This window comes from Pithys albifrons, chromosome 11 (assembly GCF_047495875.1).
Source record: "Pithys albifrons albifrons isolate INPA30051 chromosome 11, PitAlb_v1, whole genome shotgun sequence".
NCBI classification, from domain to species: domain Eukaryota; kingdom Metazoa; phylum Chordata; class Aves; order Passeriformes; family Thamnophilidae; genus Pithys; species Pithys albifrons.
This window is the reverse complement of record NC_092468.1, coordinates 19,599,830-19,620,902: the sequence shown is the minus strand read 5'-3', so window position 1 is coordinate 19,620,902 and position 21,073 is coordinate 19,599,830. Positions and strand designations below refer to the sequence as shown.

The 21,073-nt window shown below is 37.8% G+C and overlaps 1 protein-coding gene across 3 annotated transcripts in view; it reads right to left on the bottom strand.

Annotated features, from left to right (window-relative positions):
- The window catches only part of PEX5L (peroxisomal biogenesis factor 5 like), a 104,805-nt gene that overhangs the window by 37,521 nt on the left and 46,211 nt on the right, over positions 1-21,073 (bottom strand). For 2 of the 3 annotated variants that reach the window (XM_071566961.1, XM_071566962.1), the window contains exon 2: positions 485-589. The exons of the other annotated variant lie outside the window; for it this stretch is intronic. In XM_071566961.1, coding sequence (XP_071423062.1) covers positions 485-589 — 105 coding nt within the window. The remainder of the gene's footprint in view (positions 1-484; positions 590-21,073) is intronic. 3 annotated transcript variants of the gene reach the window in all.

Below are 21,073 nucleotides of genomic sequence, written 5' to 3'. Positions count from 1 at the left end.
AACCAATGGACCCACCAAATGTGCGGTGGCTACTCCAAGGTGTGTGTAATGTTTAGTGTGAGGATGTTACATCCTTCCTTCGACTGAAGTTGTAGAATGAAAGGAGTGAGATGTGCAAATTGTGTATTCTGATCCAGACCAGGAACAGAATCCCAGTGACAACTTAGAAATGAATGGGATCTGAGATATTGAAAATGATACTGTTGTGAACTGGCTGTTTCTAATTTTACATATGCATTGAATGGGAATATTTTATACATGAATTGTAAATGAATATTTGTGGCATGAATATTGATAGTATGAATTAGAACCAAAATTCTACGTCGGTTTTAAATAACTTTCTGGTAATTGAAACTGGAGGAAAAAAATGCATTTTCCCTTAGTTTTTCATGTGAAAACATCTAACCCCCCATTGGGATGCCACTGGCGCGGGATGGACTCGCGCAGCGCCCGCGGCATCCTCAGAGCCCCGCGCTCCGCCCACCTGTGATGCCACAGTGAGGAGCGGCTTTTCTTCTGCAGACTCCTCCCTCGGAATCTCCTTCATCACCATGGCCACAGCCTTATCGGCCGCCCTAGCGCCTTTGCCCTACAACAGCGAAATCAACAATGGCTCCATCAGCAGCGAGCGCGATCGGCCGGCCCCGCACGCGCAGCCCGAACCATCCCGGCGGGACACCGGCGGCGCCTGCGGCTGGAAGCGAAGCTTGGTTGTGAGCAGAACACATACACGCTGGTTAAAAATAATGGTAATAACAAATCATCGGTGAACCCAACAGTTAAGGAGGTGCTTGGGGTCTAACCGTGGTCTGGTGGCTCGTTAGAGTTGCCCCAATGAAGTCATCAGGAATCCGGCACTGTCCTGCTGGGAACAAGACCTGCTGGAAGTCCTCTGCTGTCAGAACAGGATCCCCATGGGAGTAAAGGCTGAAGGATCAACCTTGACTTAATTTTAGTTACCCAAACTTTATATTGAAAATACCTATTTATTTGTATTTGTTTTGTTGGGCTTTTTTCCCCTTAAAAATAGTATCAAGCTGATTTTGCAAATAAAGCACCATTCCTTGTGGTTCACTGAGGCAAACTCTCCCTGAAATTTGAATGTATAATCTGGACCCACAGTGTTTATAGCTCTAGCAACATTTAAAAAGGCAATTTACATCCCATAAACAATCTGTGTTTTTGCTAAAAGAACGTATGGAGCCAAATCCTGCCGTCAGACAGTGCTACAGCTGTCCCCAAAATTATCATTGTTGTTGAACTTACTGCAAGAAGTTTTTTTTAAACTTCACTTTTCTTAAAATTCACTAGATATATTGTAAATATTCAGAACAAAATTAAGATATGCAAACATTATTTAATATAAATAATGTACCATTTTTATGTGCCATACTCTGATGCCAATCTTTTTTATTTAACGAGAATATTTGTCATCTTGAATTGACAAGGATTTCTGTCTTGAAGTTTTGTTTTATTTTGATCTCCACTTCTTGCAAATAACAGAGAAAGTTGGAGTGCACACATAAAGCATCACAGCAGAGCTGTGCTATGCCACTGACCCTGGGCATTTCCTTATTATTACACTTTAAAAGCTTCCATTGATTTACAAGAAAGTTTTAGCTATGCAAAGACTGCAGGATCTGGCTCCATGAAAAAAGTATTTTACACTAAATTAAATATATCTAAATACTTAAAAGTTTATTAATAGAAGGGGTTCTTCACTACAACATCATATCCAAGAATTACTTTCACTAGCAGTGTATTGTGTGTCAAATAAACCCCTCCTATTGCTTATACTGAACTACAGGTTGTATCAGAAACATTTCAGCCATTGCAGGTAAAACCATTATGTGCTACTGCAGGTTCTAAAGAGGTTTCATTAATTGTCAGGTCAATATTAGATTAGCTTGCTTGTGCAACACATCACAGGTACCCTACAGAGAGTTCTTTGCATGCTGCAAGAAATTCTCAGAGCAGAAGTGTCACAAATGATAAGCATGCTGGATTGGTGATGCCTTTGATATCTAAAGAACTGCAAAGTCATTGTAAAATTAAATATATTAAATTCAATGAGAATTACTTCTAATGGGTAAGCATATCAAAGGTTCTTGGTCAATTAGGTGTTTGTATATGATTCATATGACATATTCCAGGTCTATGAAGCTTGTTTCCAGGATGACACATGAGCTATCGTTAGCTTGCACTAATAGCATGCTACTGGATCTCTACAAAATGTACTCCTTTTGTGCTCAGTGATAGAACAAAATAATTTATCAGCTAGAGAGGATGCATTGGAAAGCATGCAGTGCTTTTTATTTCTTGCAGAGTAAAAACCCACCAAAGCAAAGGTCAGGTCACTTTTTTGAAGACAGAGCCACTTTTTCTTCAAGGTTTCACCTACTGCCTGAAAAGAGTCATGATACTGGTATTAGTGCCTGCTGTTAATCTCTCGCATGCGTAACTGCAAAACCTGGGAGTGGCTGACAACATATATAAAATGTGTCTCATCAGTTTTAAGTGGCTATGGAACAAAGGAGAAGGGAGACCTTTGGGCAATGTTTCATGAGTAGATTTTGTATATTTGCCAGTCAAAGCAAGAGGTTCAATCCTACTTTTTTTTTTTTTTAATTTTATTTTCAACTAGATCTTTCTCTTGAATTCCCTAAAGGACTGCAGGTGAGATTGACTTATTCCTGGCTACTCAGCCTATGGTATGTAAAACATTATTTTGAAACTAGAAGTTAGTAGCAATTTGCTGGATACCAAAGAGAAAGCCAATGCAATGGAATAGCTTAAATTCTCAGATTCTGCTAGAGAGATACACAGGTGACCCACTCCGTTTTTTATTCTGGTGACTAGAAATGGTTATCTTTATCCAATGTACGGTATGTAAGCTTGAAAATTCTGGTCTCTATCCACTGCAGTGAACACTACATAGTCAATCCTTTCCTATGATTGGGCAGAAGAATTGGAGAGGAATAAAAACAGTTTTTCTATGGTCAGGACCAACTTGTAACCATGTGAACTGCAGCTGAAATTCAAATCTCTGGCACATTTATTGCAATAATCATTGAAGCATTATTTTTCTTTTTAAGGTGTTATTTGGCCTCCTTCAGTATGAAGTGCTGTTTCTTTGCAAGCCAAAATGCTGTACGAATTTATGTAGGACAGTAGTTTTTTGCTCAAACCCTGTAATTCTGTATCAGCTAATTTTGCACTTGCCAGAACTTTAAAAGGAAAGGTTTGTTGATAGTGGAGATTTGCAAGGTAAGTTACTTTCTCATGTAAACCCTAATTTAATACTTTAGTAAATAAATTTCATAGTTCCCTGTGTGTTTGCAATATGTAGATGAAAACAATTGTGGTGCAAACATGACAACCCATGGACAAATCAAGACATGAATTGATGATAAAAAATATATTATTTGTTTAATGGAATATATTGCTCAAGAAAAAGTGAGAAACATGCCATCATTTCATTATATGAGACATTAAAAAATTGCAACAGTTCCTTTGGGTGATATTTCCAAAGCAAACTAAGGAGTAGAGTTCAGAGTATTCCCTTGATGCTAAATATTTATAATAGAATTGAATTCAAAACTTAATAACAATTTCTCTAGACTTATCCTTTGGGATCAGATAATGGATAGTACTAGACATTTACAAAGAAGTGTACTGATTGAGTACGATTTTGTAAGGAAATACTTTATTTTTTGCAGCTGTTGTTTCTGAATAGTTCCAAATTAAATTTTTACAAGTCACACTATTTCGATGTGGTTCTTAGTAGCAAGTATTTAATTAAATTACTGGAAGAGCACATTAATGTAAATTTCCAGGACAGCAGCTGGGCTTTTTTAATCAGTGGTGCACATGGCTTTGTAACCATGCTCATGAATGATAAAGCTTTTATCCTTTAAATACATGGGGCCAACAGATCACCTTCAGGTTACAATGAATGAACACATGGTCGGACTTGAAATGCTATTTAGTGAAATACGATATAATTCTCTAATTATTTTCTTTATTACTGTGATTTGCAAATTTGTTCTTGTATATGAAAAGCCAATGGCCAGTGCTTCGTAAATGTTTAATATTTTGACAACAGTGTATAAGCTATAATGATTAATTGCAGAGATTCTTTGTCATCCTCTGTGAAATAAAAAGATTTTATCTAAATCCATATCATGATTAGAAGTTTGCTTTTGACAAATATTTAAGGTAGTTGAGTCCCAAACTCACTTTTCAGGAGTATTTATATTACTTATTCTTGTGAGAAAGTGAACAGAAAGAAATGGAATTATTAGAATTTTCTTTTTTATAAAATATATATATACGTGGAAATAGAAATACTTTCTTTATATAGACCTGTGCTGTTCCATTTATTTTCCAAAGATTCTACCAGGGTGTTCCACCTTTAACTGACGCGCTACAATGCGTTGCTATTCACTGAGCCATTGGAAATCACCTCAACGTGGGCATGTTTAAATTTAAGCTTTTGTAAAATAGGATTTTTAAGACAGCTTTCCTTGTAAAAGAATATGACAGAAAAAGGTGGTCTGCAGACAATGCTAATACAGGTATGACAGAATTACTGATTTCATGGGGCATCTCCTTTCTAGTTGAGGATAAACAAGTAACAACTTGTTATGAATATAATACCATATAATTTATTAATATAATGCCAAAAAAAGTGACTAGCTATGCTGAACTTTCCCATTGGACTATTGAATTGAAGTGTTTAAAACCAAAAGAATAACAAAACCTAGCAGTGGGAAATATATTGAAGTATTGATCTGCTCTTTAAATATTTTTGATAGATTGGGAAAGGCTTTATAAAACAAACTTTATGAAAGTTTTGTGATAACTTTAAGTTACAGTGTCATCCTCTTATGTTGGGAGAAAGAACAGCCGGAGCTGCTGCACGTGTTGAAGTTGGGAGGGTTGGCTGCTCTCCAGATCCCCCAGCAGCTGATGTATTACACATACAGTACCAATTAAGCAGCCTATTCAAAATGGCTTTATGGTCCACAAATCTTTGTAGTGTGTGCAATTTAAAAATAAAAATGCAGGATCAAACTTGGCTTTACTGTTTTAAATTATGCAATGCTAAGATTTTTACCTCTCAAAATGAGCACATACAGCTCTGCAACACCAGGAGAGTTGTGGTGTACACAACTGTGAGCTCTTGATTTCACATAGGATCTGTTTATGACTTCATATTTTTCCCTTCTCAGGCTTCTGTATTCATGTTTTCTCCATATGTCTTTCTTTTCATCTCTACTTTCTTACTGTTTTCTAGTGGTGTTGTATCTTATGTATAATTAAAAATTATGAGAAAACATATGGTGAGACAGTTCAATGAACCAATATAAGATTGATATTTAAACAGAAAATTCTGCTTCAAAAAAGCTCTTGGTAGTTTTTTATTTTTAGCTTAACAAAGTGAGGTACACATTTAATGTGCATGGGAACATAATTCCTTTAGGCAGAGCTCAGCGCACTGTGGTGAGGAGATGTGAGCTGGCCTGGAAGCAGGGGCAGCTTTCAGGACATGAGCTGGTGTTTCCATATTGAACTTGCATCCTTTGGAACCTTTTATCAAGCTTTCTGTTAGCTCTTTTGACTCAGGACCTTTAGTAGTTCATTCTTACAAGATTAGGATGAAATACAGATAGTGCTGGCTGCGGAGAAGGAAGCAGCTATAGGAAGGCTTGCCTAAGAAGTAATTTACAGTAAAGGAGCTAAATCCATACTGGCTGAGTTCAAAGTGTGCTGCTCCTCTTTCATTCCTCTCCTTTTCTTTTTTCATTCTTACCTTGATGGAGTAAGAGATTTCAGTATTTAAAGGGGAAGACTTTACTGCATACAAGAAAATGAGCAAAGCAAGCTACAAGAGCTGATAAAAGGTAATCAGCATAAATATCCACATTTACCCTCACTGGGTTGTATCTTGTGTCCATTTAAATGTCAATACTGTAGTTAAATTGCATTCCAGTTTGAGAAGCATTTGCATTGAAATGGCACTGTAAGGTTTTCTGTTTATTGACTGTCAGTAACTGTAGCATTATTTGTGCTCCCTTAGAAAGGGTCTCATTCTGAAACCCGTAGATTCATTCTGAAAGCCAAGTGGGACACCTTCCAAAGTATCTCTGGTGAAAGCTCTGCAAGACTTATTTTGCTCTCTGAGAACTCATGCAAAGTTATTGTACTTAATGTATCTGAACACAAATTACGACTGGAAATTAATAAACAATTCTATCAAATCTCACTCATTCTCTGTAAACTTATATGACTCCTGCAGACTAATAGGAGGAGGAGGTGAAACTAGTTTTTTTCCCTCTCAAGTAAAAGTTTTTTATTTGGAGTGTGTGTTTTGAGCATGATAACAGTCTGTGATGTTGGAATAATAATGATGATCTAAGTGTAAATAGTACTAGCCTGGAATATACAGCAAAGTTGGTAAGAAGAGGAAGGTCTGGGACAGAACCAACTACTCAAAGGTTGTTTAAGGTTCTGGTCCTTTTCTGATCAAGTTATATAATGCATCTGCTTGTGATAGAAGGCTTGGATGAGAGGTTTTGCACTGCTTTCTTTCTGTGTGTCATCTTTTTAATAAGACCATTGTGAATATGTAGAACCTAATTTTTTAGCACTTATTTGATTGACCTCTTGCTAATTTGGAACTGTATTGTCAAAGGGGTGATCCTTTGACTGCACAATGGTGTATGAGTTGAAAAATTTTAGGGAATAGCTGCAGAATTTCTTTCGTCTCTGCTTAGTCTGTGCCAAGGAACTGTGAAATCATTGCATTTAACAACTGGCAATTTCAAATTTGTTTGATAGTCTTCATCAGCAAGTTAATAGTAAAGTATTTTCTTTCCCATAATTTGAATTCATTTTATGTTGACTTCAGTCCTGTGAGCCCCAGTTGTAACATGCACAAAACAGAATTAATTGCTATTAGTTGCTATATTGCTATGATGATGCATGTACTGAATTAGAATAAGACATTCCTAGTTCAAGTGAAATTCAAGGAGTTCAGATCACTTTGAAAATAAACAATTGGTGACTAATGTACTGTCTGTTGTTTAAATGTGTGCTTACTGCACACATATTGTGTAAATGATGGATTTTGTTCACTCACTTCCTCCCAGTACATGATTTATTGTTCTTTGAAGTGGTAGGGGCTTCTCACCTCCTGCTACACAATTTTTATGGTTTTGTTTTGTGAAATGTTCACAGAACACTGACTAAGTCTGCAGACTGGTTAGGAAAAACAATAAAAATAAACTGAATGGTGGTGGTATTTTAGGTGGAGAAATCGGAGGCTTATCAATGAGCAGGAATACCAAATAGTCTTTGTAGGAAATGCAGAACACAGAACATTGTTCTGAGCTAACTGATGATTACAAGACATCTGTTTCTGAGCCTGTCTACAGAAACTGTTTTGTAGGTGTAGCCATAGGGGAACCCTCAGTGAAATGAACAGCTGTTCTTATTTAACCTCAGATAATGGCTTGAGCTACAAAGCTTGAGACAAACATTTAACTTTTTGCATGCTTGTCACAAATATTTATAGATGTTGGGAATCATCCTTTTGACAGTTTTGCTTGGATTTGTTTTTTTATTATCTCTGCCTTTAACTCTGTTGCTGTTAGAGAGGCTCCTGTACTCTCAGTTTTGTTGTCCTAAGAGTCAAAACACAAATTTATTGATATTATTATAGCAAGGGCAGCATTTACTGGAGCAAAATGTGGACTGAGTCATGTCATAGGTTAGAAGTTCCTGTTCATTTAAAACAAAATAAAAAAACAAACACAGATTCAGCTCTTTCCAGAAGCTGATATCACTAATGTTCCTTAAAAATAAAGTTCACATATGTGGCAACATAGAATTATTTTGGTCTCATGTAAAAGGCAATCTGCAAGTACCCAGAATCCGTCTGCCTTCAGCCTCAGAGAACAAAGTGGCTCTCCGGGTGTGGTCAGTGTGTGGGTTGGTTCTCTTTTTTATTACCTCACTTGGGACCAGTGAGACTCAGAAAAGGGTATGACAATACTTTAAATTAGGACTAGACAACTAGACGTATAACTGTGTCTGGAATATCATGCACATTCTTTTTTTAAAAGAAAGTGATGCAGGTTCTGATGTCTGATGTAAAATTGGTATAATCTGTGCTCTTCCTGTCTGGAACACAGAAGAAATATTTATTTTTTCCAGTATTTGCAGACTTTGTTCCAGATATCATTATAAAACCATTCCCTTCACAGTTGTACACCTGCATAGCCAAAAGAGGAATTAAGTTCCATTAGCCCAATATTTTCTATCTCTAGATTGTGCAGACACTAAGACATTTAGAATGGGAAAAAGAGAGGCAAAGAAATAAATGTCATTTAAAAGATAAAGAAATTTCTTACAGAGCTAGAAGAAGGCTCTGCATGCATACTAATCTAATCTGATCCTATAGTTGCAGTTCTATGAGAGTTTGAAGATCGTTTAAGCCCTGAAACTGGTTTTCTGCAGAGAAAAGAACTGGCACAACTGTAATCAATTCAACAGGAATTTTTACCAAAACTGTCAGAGGAACAAAACTGTTGTCTGTTGTTTCCTCTGGCTTTTACATTACGAAATCAAGAGTCCACACAGCTTAATGTCATGGTAAAGATTCTTTTGTTTTGAAAGCCCTTAAGGAAGGCATTGTTTTGTAAAAATGAAATTATGTTGAATAAGGGTGACTGTTCAGATGACCTATTTCAGATTCAGATAGAATTCTGCAAACTGTTTTGAAAAATAGCATAGGTATTTAAAGAAATGAATTGGTCTATGTCTCTTGCTAGGTACCTAATTCAGAACCATTTAAAAATTGTATTACTTCTAAAATTACTTATTTTGATTGTTCTGGTTTTTTGGTTTTTGTTTTTGTTTGTTTGTTTGTTTTTTGTTTTTTTTTGTCAAGGAAAGCAGCTTGGGCTTCAAAGACAGTTTGGAATGTGTTGTCATCACTATTAACTCTCATTGAAGATTAGGATGAAAATCTCAGGATTTGAATTATATAAATCTGGGGTAAACATTATGTGATCAAAATTCATGTCCTCAGTTTAATACTTTCATACAGAGTTTTTCATGATTTATGTGTATTGTTACATGATTTAATTCTGTTTAGTATTTTTGTTTTTCTTTGGCTTATTTGTTAAATGCTCTGCTCAAACACCATGAAAAAAAATGGAAGTTTTTATTAACATGGAACACTAAGATATATTTGATCCCAACATATGTAATACTGCCGTGTAAAAGACAGTTGGCGAGGCAGAGAATGAATGGACCAAAAGAGTAAGACAGGGTAGATGGAGGTTTGTGATCTGTGTCTGTTTTGAAGCAGATTATTGTCACTTTCTCATCACCTGTACATATTAAATAATGGAAACATATCATGCTGGATGATAGGTTTGAAAACATCAGGTCAGGATAGTTTATGGTTGAAAAATACTCTTAGGACATGTTTGCTTGCCCTATTCAAGGTCCCTCCAGTCTCCATTCTGAATGTTACTGGGATAGGTTTAGCCCTTCCCATAATACAAACATTTGTTTCCCATCACGATACAAACATTTGATACCCTTGACATTGTTATGTCACTTCTTTTGGTACAACCTTAAGATTTAAGTCCTTTCTACAGTGAATGGAGTCAGAGCAGAACTGTTTTAGCACTTTAGTCATAAAGGGCCTTTATGCTGTATCCTTGACCCAAAATTCACCCTGTCTCTCTTGTGCTGTGTGTTCTTTGTAACAAAAGGGTATGAATCTTAGTGAAGTTACTTACTGAAATAAAACTCTATTTCTAATATTGTATAGTAGAATATGTTTACCCCCATATTTTTATTCCCTAAAAAGAGTAGGTTGCCACTTCTCAAACTGCAATAGTAGATGAGGTGTTGGAATAACTGTGACTGCAAAATAACCTCATGTCCCTGACCTGGAGAGGGCCTCTGCAGGCACTGTCAGCTTTGGAATGGTCTCATCTGAAGTACTAAAGTATGTTAATGCTGCAAAACCAGCATTAAGGGCATCATATAAAAGCAGCATTAGCAGCATCATATAAACCCATTGAGAGAGGATTATGCTACTGTCCCTTCATTTAGCCCCTTATTTATCACACAGTTTGGAAACCTTCAGAAAGCAAACTCTTAAAATTGAGGTATTATGAGTGTGCTCTTAAAATATATTCCTAATTCTCTGATGTCTCCTGTTAGTGGAGAGAATGGACTTTTCTACTCTAATATTGCCAGAATATTGTAATTACAAAAATGAAAATGGGAGTGCATTAGTAGATAATTACTTCTAGACCTAATCTGAAGTTCAGCTGACTTGGATAATTAAAAGCTCATTTTTATCATGGAATCATAGGATGGTTTGAGTTGGAAGAGACCTTAAAGACCATCTAGTTCCAGGCCCTGCCATGAGAAGGGACACCTTCCACTAGACCAGGCTGCTCAGAAACCCTTCTGGCCTGGTCTTTAACCTTTACTGTTAAAGATAATTTTTTAGCATAATGGGCCACATCAGTTAAATTTTTATAAATCTACTCTTTTTTATGTATTTAGAAGGGTTCTGCATTCTTTTTGATTTCGGGGGATTTAATTTCATTGCTATATCAATGACAGTGATTATCATTTGGCTGAAAGCAACATCTCCATTTCTAACAGCACATCACTGATATCAGTTATACTCTATAAAGTTCTGTTTAAGCAGCTGATCACCCTCTCCTATTGAAAGTTTTTTTTACTTATTTTACTTATTTTTGCATGCTTATAAAGTAAAAAAAATGAAATAAAAATAAGAAAATGGTGCACTTGCTTACTTTACACATGCTTTTAAAATGTATGCTTTAAAATTATATAACAATGTTTATAAAGGACATTGTATTTTCTAGTCCACTTGTGCAGGTTCCTCATTAGAGAAGGAAATTCTCTATTTTTGTTTCTGCAATTCAGTAGTATTAAAAGTTCAGTTGTTAACTACCAGTTTGGGGATATCTGCAAGTCTGCAGTATAGCTAAAAAGGTGGTGAATCCACACTGTTTATAGCAGTTTAGTTTGGTTGGTAAAGTAGTAATTTTGTTAATAAAAACTCTGTGGGTATCCACAGTGTGATATCTAAGACCAGGTAGTAAAAGCAGCTGGTAATGGCAAATGACTCTGGTGGAGAAATTGTTAATTCTCAAAACATCTTAATTAAGATTTCATATGCAAAACAAAAATCATCAGTGATATTTGCTGGGAAGCTTTCTTACCTGTTACTTTCTTGGAATGTAAATTATATTCCTTTTATTTCAAAACTGGTTTCTGGTACACAGAAACCCCCTTGGATGTGGAGTTGCACTGAGTGGATTGTGTTTCTTCAGCTGGGATGTCAATCCAGCACCAGCCTGTCCTGGGTAGTTAAAGCCAAACTAGATCTCCCTTGTACCTCAGGGCACAGTAACCTAAGGCTGTGGAGGTTAAGTTGCCTGACAATAAAATGACAGCTATTGTCAGAAATACTTTTCCTCAGAGGTTCTGTAAAAAAATAAATCTCTCTTAATCATGTAGTGCAGGGCAATCTCTGCTTGTGAGCCCTTCCACCAGAACACATTCATTTACCACAGACTGCTCCTGAACATCAAAATCAACCCTGATCAAATGAAAGAGCAGAGATGAGTTAACCCCTTTCTGGATTGCTGGCAGACAGCCTCAGTAAATGTGCTGATTACCAGAGAATTAGCAGGCTCATATCTGAGGGAAAGGGGTGCAGGAGCTCCCTCGTGTCTGTCACTTGTCCCAAGCATCAGGCTGGGATGGGGCTGACAAACACACGGAGCGGGTCTGGGTGGTTCTGGCACCCAGATGGGGTGGGTGTTAGGCCTGGGGGAGGAGCATCAATTGTAGAGTCTCAAATATATATATACCTATATGTATCTTCACTTTGTTTTCTCCTGACTGAGGGGAGCAACTGAGCCAGCACACAGAAAGAAATATAAGTTTGCTCTTGTAGACCAGCAGTAATTCACTATATTGACTCCTGATGCGATTTAGGAAGAGAGAGTGGCCTTAGATAGCTTTTCTAGTGACTGTCTGGAATCAATCTATCAGTCAGCACAGAATTTTGTATTCACTGCTTCTCCATTTTGCTATGAAAATCTCATAAATAAGGAAATCTTGGCCCAACTTCAGTCTTTCCCATTAAGCTTCAGACACTTCATATTAACAAAACCCCAGTGAAATGATGTGAAAGATGGCATTGTCAACTCAGATTGTTAAAAATTACTTGAATAAAATACACAGGCATATGCTTAGACTGGCAAAGACTGGAAGACTTTTTTCAGCCCAGATAACATGAGCATAATTGAGGAATAAAAGAAGCTGTCGCAGATGGTGATAGCAGTGAGAAGCCCAGTGACATGTGCTTCAACTCCAAGTTTGCTACAGGGGAGTTACTGAGGTAGGATAACACACCAGAGCAGCTGCCAAAATCTCAGGCTCCAAGAAACATGCTTATTAACTCATTAAAGTTGCATATTCATAAAGAGAGTGAATCACATCATGCTTTCCTGTGGAGAGATGTTCATGAGTGGGAAAGTAACCTGAGAAATGTGTGCTTGTCCCAGGAGATCAGTGCCAGAGAGCATCCAGCAGAGATGACGGAATGATTTCCAAGAGTGAGGCAACCTGTGGGATTGGCAGGGTGTAGCTACTGCATGGTCAGGGTGAGGAAGAATTACCAAAAATGATGTAAAGCACCTGGGGAGGATTGGAAAATACCAGTGCTGTCCTGTAAAGGAGGGTGTTACCTGGGCCACAAGGGAGCTGCCCTGTTTGACACCCTGACAAGCTGTGCTTGATCTAAAATCTGAACTAATTGTGTCCACAGCAATGCCAGAAGTTTGGTTTTCCCCTTCCTGTTCACACCTGCACATGAACTGCCCATTGAATCACTGGAAGCCAAAAAAATTCAAGTGGCCGATTCATGGTCAGTGAAGTGGAAAGGATAACAGGGCTATTTTCATACACTCCTTTCTGAATTGCACTGTCCTCTCATCAGCTACACTTGAGTTTTTACACACATTTTTCCTCATTTCATTAATAGAATAAGTTTCTTTGGTCAGTAACAGTGCCAATGGCTGAAGAGAGTTTGGCTGTGGTAGACTAAGATTTTATTCTTATACCTTCCTACATGAAAGACCATCTCCTTTCAAACGTTACTGTGTTTTCCTGAAAGTGTTGAAAGAAACCCCTCTCTTTTTATGCCCCTGTTCTCTGACAAGTAGAGGACTAACTCCTCATGTCCCTGCTCAGGCTGTTGCTATTTTCTCCAAAGTGGTTTTTTTTGTGTTGGCATTTTCATCAAATTCTGACCTTTTATTTTCTATTGTCTGTGACAGTAGAGTTTAGATTTTACCTTTCAAGACTAAGAACTCAACAATGTTATTAACTTTGTATTATTTCCCCCTATATAGGCTTTTAAATATATTTTTCACTCTGTAAACATCCTGACAATAGCAGAGGCTGTGAGTTTTTAGAAAACTCTCTTAAAGATCTGCATGCAAATGCAAAAATATGCACATTTCATACATACAGGTAGCTGTATGCCATGAAATACATAGAATACAGTACATCAGATAGCTGAGAGGAAATCAATTGCTAATTAAAGTGAAGCATTGTCTTCTTTGGAAAATGTGAGCTTTTTGAGAGTCAATGTAAACAAGACAGTGAATACAGCAAGTGCTTGCATTTTGTGATTCATTTTGAAATTTCAGTCTGAATTTTCCTTGTTTATTTGTGAATCCAATGCAATGTGCACAATTGGTTTTCTGTGCGCAAGAGAAGGATCAAGAGCAAAAGACAGGCTTTTGTTTCTCTTGTAGCTGCCTAATTTAGAACTTCTATTACCAAGTGTGGTTTGTTTATAACTATTTCAAGTTAGCCATTTAAGTCTAATGAGAAGTATCACAGATATCAGCAGATCAGCAAATTATAGATGACATTTAAATTGTTACAAATATTGTGGGAACCAAGAGAAGAAGGACTTTCTTTCCAAGGATTTACAGTAAGACTTTTTGTACCATTAAGAAAGTGGCTTTAAATTTCTGGGCTGTGTGATACCGTGTGATACAGTAATTTTTAGTAGTTTCTAGCTTTTGAGGTTATAGTATGTCTTGTGCTCACCTTAACTGACCTCATCTATAACAAAGTAAAAACTTTTTCTCTTTTTTGTACATCACTTGTATCTCACAGGGAATATCCTCTAAGATATATATAGATATATTTTTTAAATTAAAAAAGTTGGTTCGTGGAATTTTTATTATTCTGCTAGTGAAGTGCTCCAGTGCTGCTCTTAAGTGAGAGGAACATGTTTGCTGACTACATGACCTCTCAGCTCAGAGAAAATCAAACTCTGCTTGAGAGATTGAATTGCTTCCTACTCCTTCCTCATGAGATACATCCCCAAAAACCATCCTGCTGTTCGTGTCATCATGTCAGTGCTTCACTTTTCCGGTGGGAGTTGATGGTGCCGAATCCTCCCACAGACAGGGATTTCAGCAGCCTGGGGAAAAGATCTCAAGTGATCTGGAGAGGAATGTTTTATTTCGGGAATCTGCTGCCTTTCCTCTCCTGAGTTCACACTTCAGGTCAGGTGTGATGTGCAGAGAAGGTTTCATAAATTTTCAGTTTGCACCTCTCTTCAGTGTCCTCAGCATTCTCTGCTTGCCTTCCTCTCTTTTTGCTGCTATCTCTCTACTCTATAGTGCAACCCAAGAGGGAGCAGAGCACCAGATATCACAGTGGTATTCCATTGTATGCAAGCATTGAACTTTAGATAATCACTGTTTCAAGGATGATTTCTATAAACTCTATAGGAAATAATCTATAAAACAGTAATCTAGGCTAGTTTTTGACCCTTAATTTTACTTTACAATAAATATATCAACATTTGAAATTCATCTTCTGAGAATTACATGTTCAGTGAGTCAGAAATGGTGTTACAGAACTAAATTACATATTTCTGTTTCACCTTTTGACTAACAGGAGGTTTGTCCTGATGTGTATTGCCCTCTATTCTGTTGTTATACTGAATATCACACCTAGAAACTACGGGTACTGTTTGCAAAAGAGGATGTGAAATATCCTATAACAAAACTGCTGAGTTACAGCTACACTCTGGACCAATAAGGCACAGCTGTGGCTTCTTAGGGACACAAATCCTATTGCAGCAGCTACTGTACAGTGTTGGCATTTCTCCTACCATGTTCATATATTGATTTAATATCATCATTTAGAAAAAGATATGAGAATGGTCTGGAATAGCAGTCACCTCACAGAATGATCTGAATAAAGCAGTGTTCAAACACAGATTCAGCAGGAGAACTGCTGGGGCCTCTGCTCAGTTAGCACCAGCAAGAGTGTCAATTATATGGCAATACCCTTGTAAATGTTCTGTTCCTCTCCAGATTGCATCTGCCTCTTCTGGCGTGTGAGTAGTTGTCTTTGGTTCATTGGCTGACTGTAAAAATGTGAAATGGATGTTTATTAAAATTGTGTGCAACTCTGTCAAACCAGTCAATTCCTCTCAGTGAAAAGAAATGTGAACATTTAAAACCAACTGACATATGTTCAATCGAAAGGACTGTCTTGATTTTTTTTTTTCTTTTTAAGGAAGCCTCTTCATTTGCTGCATTAGAAACATGTTTTTTTCTTTGTTGGTCTTGTTGCTTCCAGGCATGAATTCCAAAGGAAAAAAATTCTATCTCCTTTCTCAATTGTTCGTTTTGTAAAAGCTCCCTAATGTTGGCAGCAAGTGGAATAAAAACAGCAGGACTAGAGGGTTGTAAAGGAATTTCTGAATTTTATGGCAAGGTTCAGCACTCGACAGGAAATCTTTGCAATGCAGTTGTCATCTCTGCAGTGGAACAGAACAACTTCTGAGGGTTTGATGCTTTTCTCCCTGGAGTCCTGGTGGGTGAGTGGATGTGAGGAAACACTTCTATAAGGGTTTATTAACTCCCTGAAAGTTTCTCAGAACTGTAAAGACCAGAGGCTGTATAGCAACATACTGGCTAAGGGGATGCAACAGTGAAAGGCAAATCGAGAGAAATCAGTGATTTTGCACAAAGGGTAATGGATAAACAGCTGTCCCATACCACTTTAAAGAGAAAATATTTTTCCATAGTCCATTTTTTAAACTTTTTTAGCTATAAATGTGAAATCAATGATGGGACTGTACTTCTTGCAATAATTGTGTTTGTAATCTTTTGCTTCTTTCATATATAAAATGATTGAAATAGGAGTGAAGAGCAACAGAAATCACAGAGGTGCTTTGTCTCATCTTGGATTCTGGGAATTTATGCTGTAAAATGAGCTATAGAAAAATAATCCCAGTTATTAGCTTTTGTACTGTAGCAGTGCAATTATCAGCTAGTATTATCTAAATGGCTAGAAGCCAGTCTAAAATTACAAATTACTACTGCCCATCCATGCTGGTACTGCTGTGTTACAAGCCCCTGAGAACATGACTAGAGTGTGTTCTAGAAGTATTCCCTAAAACAAAACTGTTGGTAGCTCACAGCAGGAAGAGATAGTTTTGATTATCCTCCCCTACCTTTACTAAAGTCTCAGTAATGCAATTACAGAAACAAACTGTATCTTGGATTCTAATCGAGGCTACATATGACACTCGTATCAAGGTAAGAGCTTGCCTAAGATATAACAATCTATTTTGACACATATAAAGACTACATTTAATTCCGAAATATAACAGCCTCTCTGTAGTTAGGGATGTGACACCAGCTAGCCCTGCTATCTGCCCTCAGAGCATTAACCTTGTGGCATTTACACAGGGGTTGTGGTTTGATGCTGTAAGATGTTAAATGCTCCCAATTCCATTGCCTCCTCCAGCTGTAAGGGGTACTCACTAAATCCCATAAGAAGGAATTACATTCAGCAAAATAAGTCCTCCTTCTCTTGTTTTAATCTGTTGAGTTCCTGAATTAATGGAAGCATTCAGAATCCATTAAAAATAAACATTGAAAGGCAGCCTAAAGTTTGTATTCAGTCAGCACAAAACCACATCTGATTGAAATTTCCAACTTTAGACTAAGCTTGGTCCCCAGTGGTAAATGAAGCTTGTAATTGTATTGTATGAATGATGGGGAAATATGATAATGAAATATTTTGAATATTTAGAACTGGGAGAGCCTGGAGGGAGCCCCAGTCAGTGTGCACAGCTGCAGCAAGCCAGAGCCCCTGGATGGCAAAATACTCCTTTTCAGTTGTCATTCTCACAGGTTAAAAAGAAAAAAAGAAAGAGTTGTTGATGAAACCCACAATTCTATTATCAGCTTCAGCACATCTCCATGTTCCAAGCACCTCAGGGATTAACTATCCTTGTCTATAATTACTGGTTTCAGGAGAACAGAGACAGCTGTTGTGAGAAGTGCTGAGGTCAGACAGAAGAAGAGAGAACACACATAATGGAAAATGTCAGAAGTAAGGAGAAGGAGAAGACTGATGAGACCATCAGCCCTCATGAATTATGTCATGTCAAACGTGTTTGACATGATGAAGTGAGATAACAAGCATGCACCATACACAGAAATTTTCTCTGCTTATACACTCACATATCTGTAGCACAGATTTTACTTTTTTTTTATCATGTTTCATAAAATGATTTGGGTTGGAAGGAATCTTAAGGATAATCCAGTTCTGGCTCCCCTGCCATAGGCAGGGATGCCACCCCCTAGGTCAGGTTACTGAGGGCCCCATTCAGTGGGGCCTTCTACACCTGGAGGGATGGGGCATCCCCAGCTTCTCTGGCCAACCTGTGCCAGGGTCTCACCGCCCTCAAGGTAGAGAATTTCCGGCACTCCCAAATCCTTCTCTGTGGGGCTGCTCCCTGTGTTTGTGATTAAAGTCTCAGGGAAGGAAAAAAGAGTTCTTCCATGGACTTTGACAGCCTGAGCCCTGCAAAGAGTCTGTCACAGAACTTGTAGCACAGAGACCTTGAAATTCATAGGGGCAACCAGGAACCCACAGCAAGGGCAGGGTGACAACTGTAGCTGTGTTATAAGTAATGCACCTTGGCAGAGGCATCTGCTACTGTTTTCTTCATACTTTGTTTTGTAATAATGTATTTTTCAATAAGTAATAATTCTATTAAAATGAACAGGTAATTGACATACACTTGTGCAATTTATATTTTGTCTCCTTGTTTACGTGTTATCTCTTTAAGTCTTTCTTATGTTATTGTTCATTATATTGTTGTGTCTTCAGGGAGGAAGATCAGCTGTGTTTGACAGTCTGATGAGATATATGCAACTATATGAAGCTGTGCTCCATCAGAACCTTTTCAGGTGTCTGTTCAGGACCAGCCAAGAACTGTGATGGTTAAAAGCGTCTCTCAAGTTCTATCAGCTCATTTTCAATAGAAGCTTTGCTGTGATTTGCTAAACCTCAAAACCATCTTGTGCCCAGTCTTTGGCAGTTTCTGAACTACATATGAACCTTAACTTCCACTTTGAGAGAGAAAGTTCAGATTGGTGATAAACAGTGAAAACTGATTGTCTTAAACTCCAGAACTATATTGTATGAATATCACCTGCAGTAATCCCATAGCTTTGCATCTCTATGCACTGCACGTCGTTAGAAAATACTGCCTCCAGCTGCTGCAAAAGACTTTCTATTCTGAGGCATAACATTTTTCTGTAGGGATACATTAGCTGAACTTATATATAGCCTGTCAAAAGTCACAATCTAGAGAATTAAGCTTTTAAAAATTTGTGAACCACATTGTATAAATGAACTTCTTACACTGCTTAAATTAGTGAAAAGACTAAGCGAAGTGAGACACTAATTTTTGAAGAGAGAAATCTTTTTAAAAGACCAGTTAGGAAGAAAATTCAGCATCTGCAGAAACATGACTATTAGAGTATTAAAGCTTTCAAGTATTGGATGGTCATGTTTCAACAACATGTACTAATTTGCAATTAATGACATTATCCCTCATGCTTTCCTAAATGAACACAAGGGTGTAAATAGGCACAAGTGAAAAGCCACACTATTTGCAAAATTTTGCAAGGTTCGTGCTGTCATGTCATTTTACCCATTGCATGTGTAAAATACCAAATAGACAACAAAGTTGCACAGGGCACATAATCTTTCTTCTTAAGACAAAAGGCTTATCAGATAATCAAACACGGAAGTAAAAATTCCAGTATAAAAGGGAATTAAATTATTACCCTCTGGAGTTCTAAATGAGCCCTAAAAGCAGTCTGTGGAGGCTGAGTCTCTACAATCCTCCTCTTACAGTAGATTTCCAGCTCTCAGCACGCAGTCTGGCAGCAGTAAGTGTGCTGTGGCTGGGAGCAGCTGTTCATGATGGTATCCAGAAGCTGAAAAAAACCCCAGGGAGAACGCCAAAAACTGAAGTTTTAAAATCTACTCTAGAAACTCCCCGCCTTCCTCCACCCCCTCTCCTTAGAGGACAATTTATTGACAAAGATGAAAGTTAATTTTGGAGGAAAAGAGAATAAATTAAAATGTAGGGGGTTTTTGCCTTTCTTCTTTTTTCCTCCTTTTTTTTCCAACGTGTGTTTATGCACTTTCTGAAACTAGTCAGATGCCTTGGCACACCAGATTGTGTGGCTGTACATATGTTATAAATTCGGGATTCTCTTTCTAAAAGTGTGTGATGGGATGTCTCCTGTGAATCTGCTACACCTGGAAGACCAGGTGCCTCATTCCTCCTAATTCTGGTTTGGTAATATCTTAATATACCTTTCTTGGAGCTAGTAGCTCCCAGGTGTTGCATTTATCTTTGCCAGGAAAATGTATTTTAGCTGCAGTGTCTTTTAAACCAATTTGGAGTGCTTGCCATCCTATATCCTCTTCTTGGAAAATGTAGATGGACTTTGACATTTATATAAAAGCCAGAGTGGGGCTGAATTGTTGATAGAAGGGTTGAAGCTGGAGAAGCTCACAGGTGTGAGCAGCCCCTGTGTCCATGAGTCACCCTGAAAGACAACTATGCACTGTCCCCAGGCCATCTTGTCACCCTGGGAACAGCTGTAGCCTTGTCTTCTGCACAGCCTCCCTGGAGGAGCTGAGTTGGGAACACTGCAGGTACAACCACCTGGATCACAAGCAACATGTTTCTTTCTCCTGTCCTCCTGGGTAAGCCCACTTTATATAACCATTATCTGCCTGCTAATACTGTGACTCAGGCTTTGTGTAAATGGGGAGGTAAAGGGCACCACAGCATGGGGCTGGAATTGAGTCACTGGTTGTGCTACTTATAAGACACTGGTGGCTCCTCCAACTTCCTCAAGAGCTTTCTTCAAAGCAGTTGTTAAATCTGCTTTGCCGCAGAGAGAGTTTTGGTCCCCAGATGCATGTGAAGAGTTTCATCTTCTTCAAAGTGTTGTACTTGGCACACATCCACAGAAAATGCAGCTGAAGAGGTGGCCCAGGCAGATCTGTCAGGGTGCAGCTTTCCACAGGGTTCCCTCTGAAAGTGTTTATAACCAATTTTATGACTATTGCTGACTGTTTGTAGGCACCAATGACAAAAGTTATTTGTGGTTAACTCAAATGCTATACTCTGGTCCTCGTCACTTGAATCTCAATTTATTTGAAATAGAGGGAATAGAGTATCTGTACTTGACTGTACCTGGGTCTTTGCATTATGCTTCTTGGGTTCACATTATTTAAAAATGTGGTGGGGTATATTCTTAGCTATAGCAAAAAGGTCTCAGTAAATGACGGAGTTATGGATTTTTCCAAACAAGCTTGTCCATTTATTTTATTTTGACTTTGCTGTATTGCTGTCATAAAAACAATTTTAAAATAGTATTTTTCAATAGAGCACTAATAAAATCTGCAGGCAGCATCAGAAAGCCTGTTGGTCCTCTTATCAGTGGGTCCCACAATACTGGCTGATTATAATTTTCTTTTTATGGGAAAGAATGTATTTCAGTGGAAGCACTTAAAACTTAAACCAACTTGAGAGTTTTAATTAAACATCTTTCACACTTGGCTGCTGATGTCT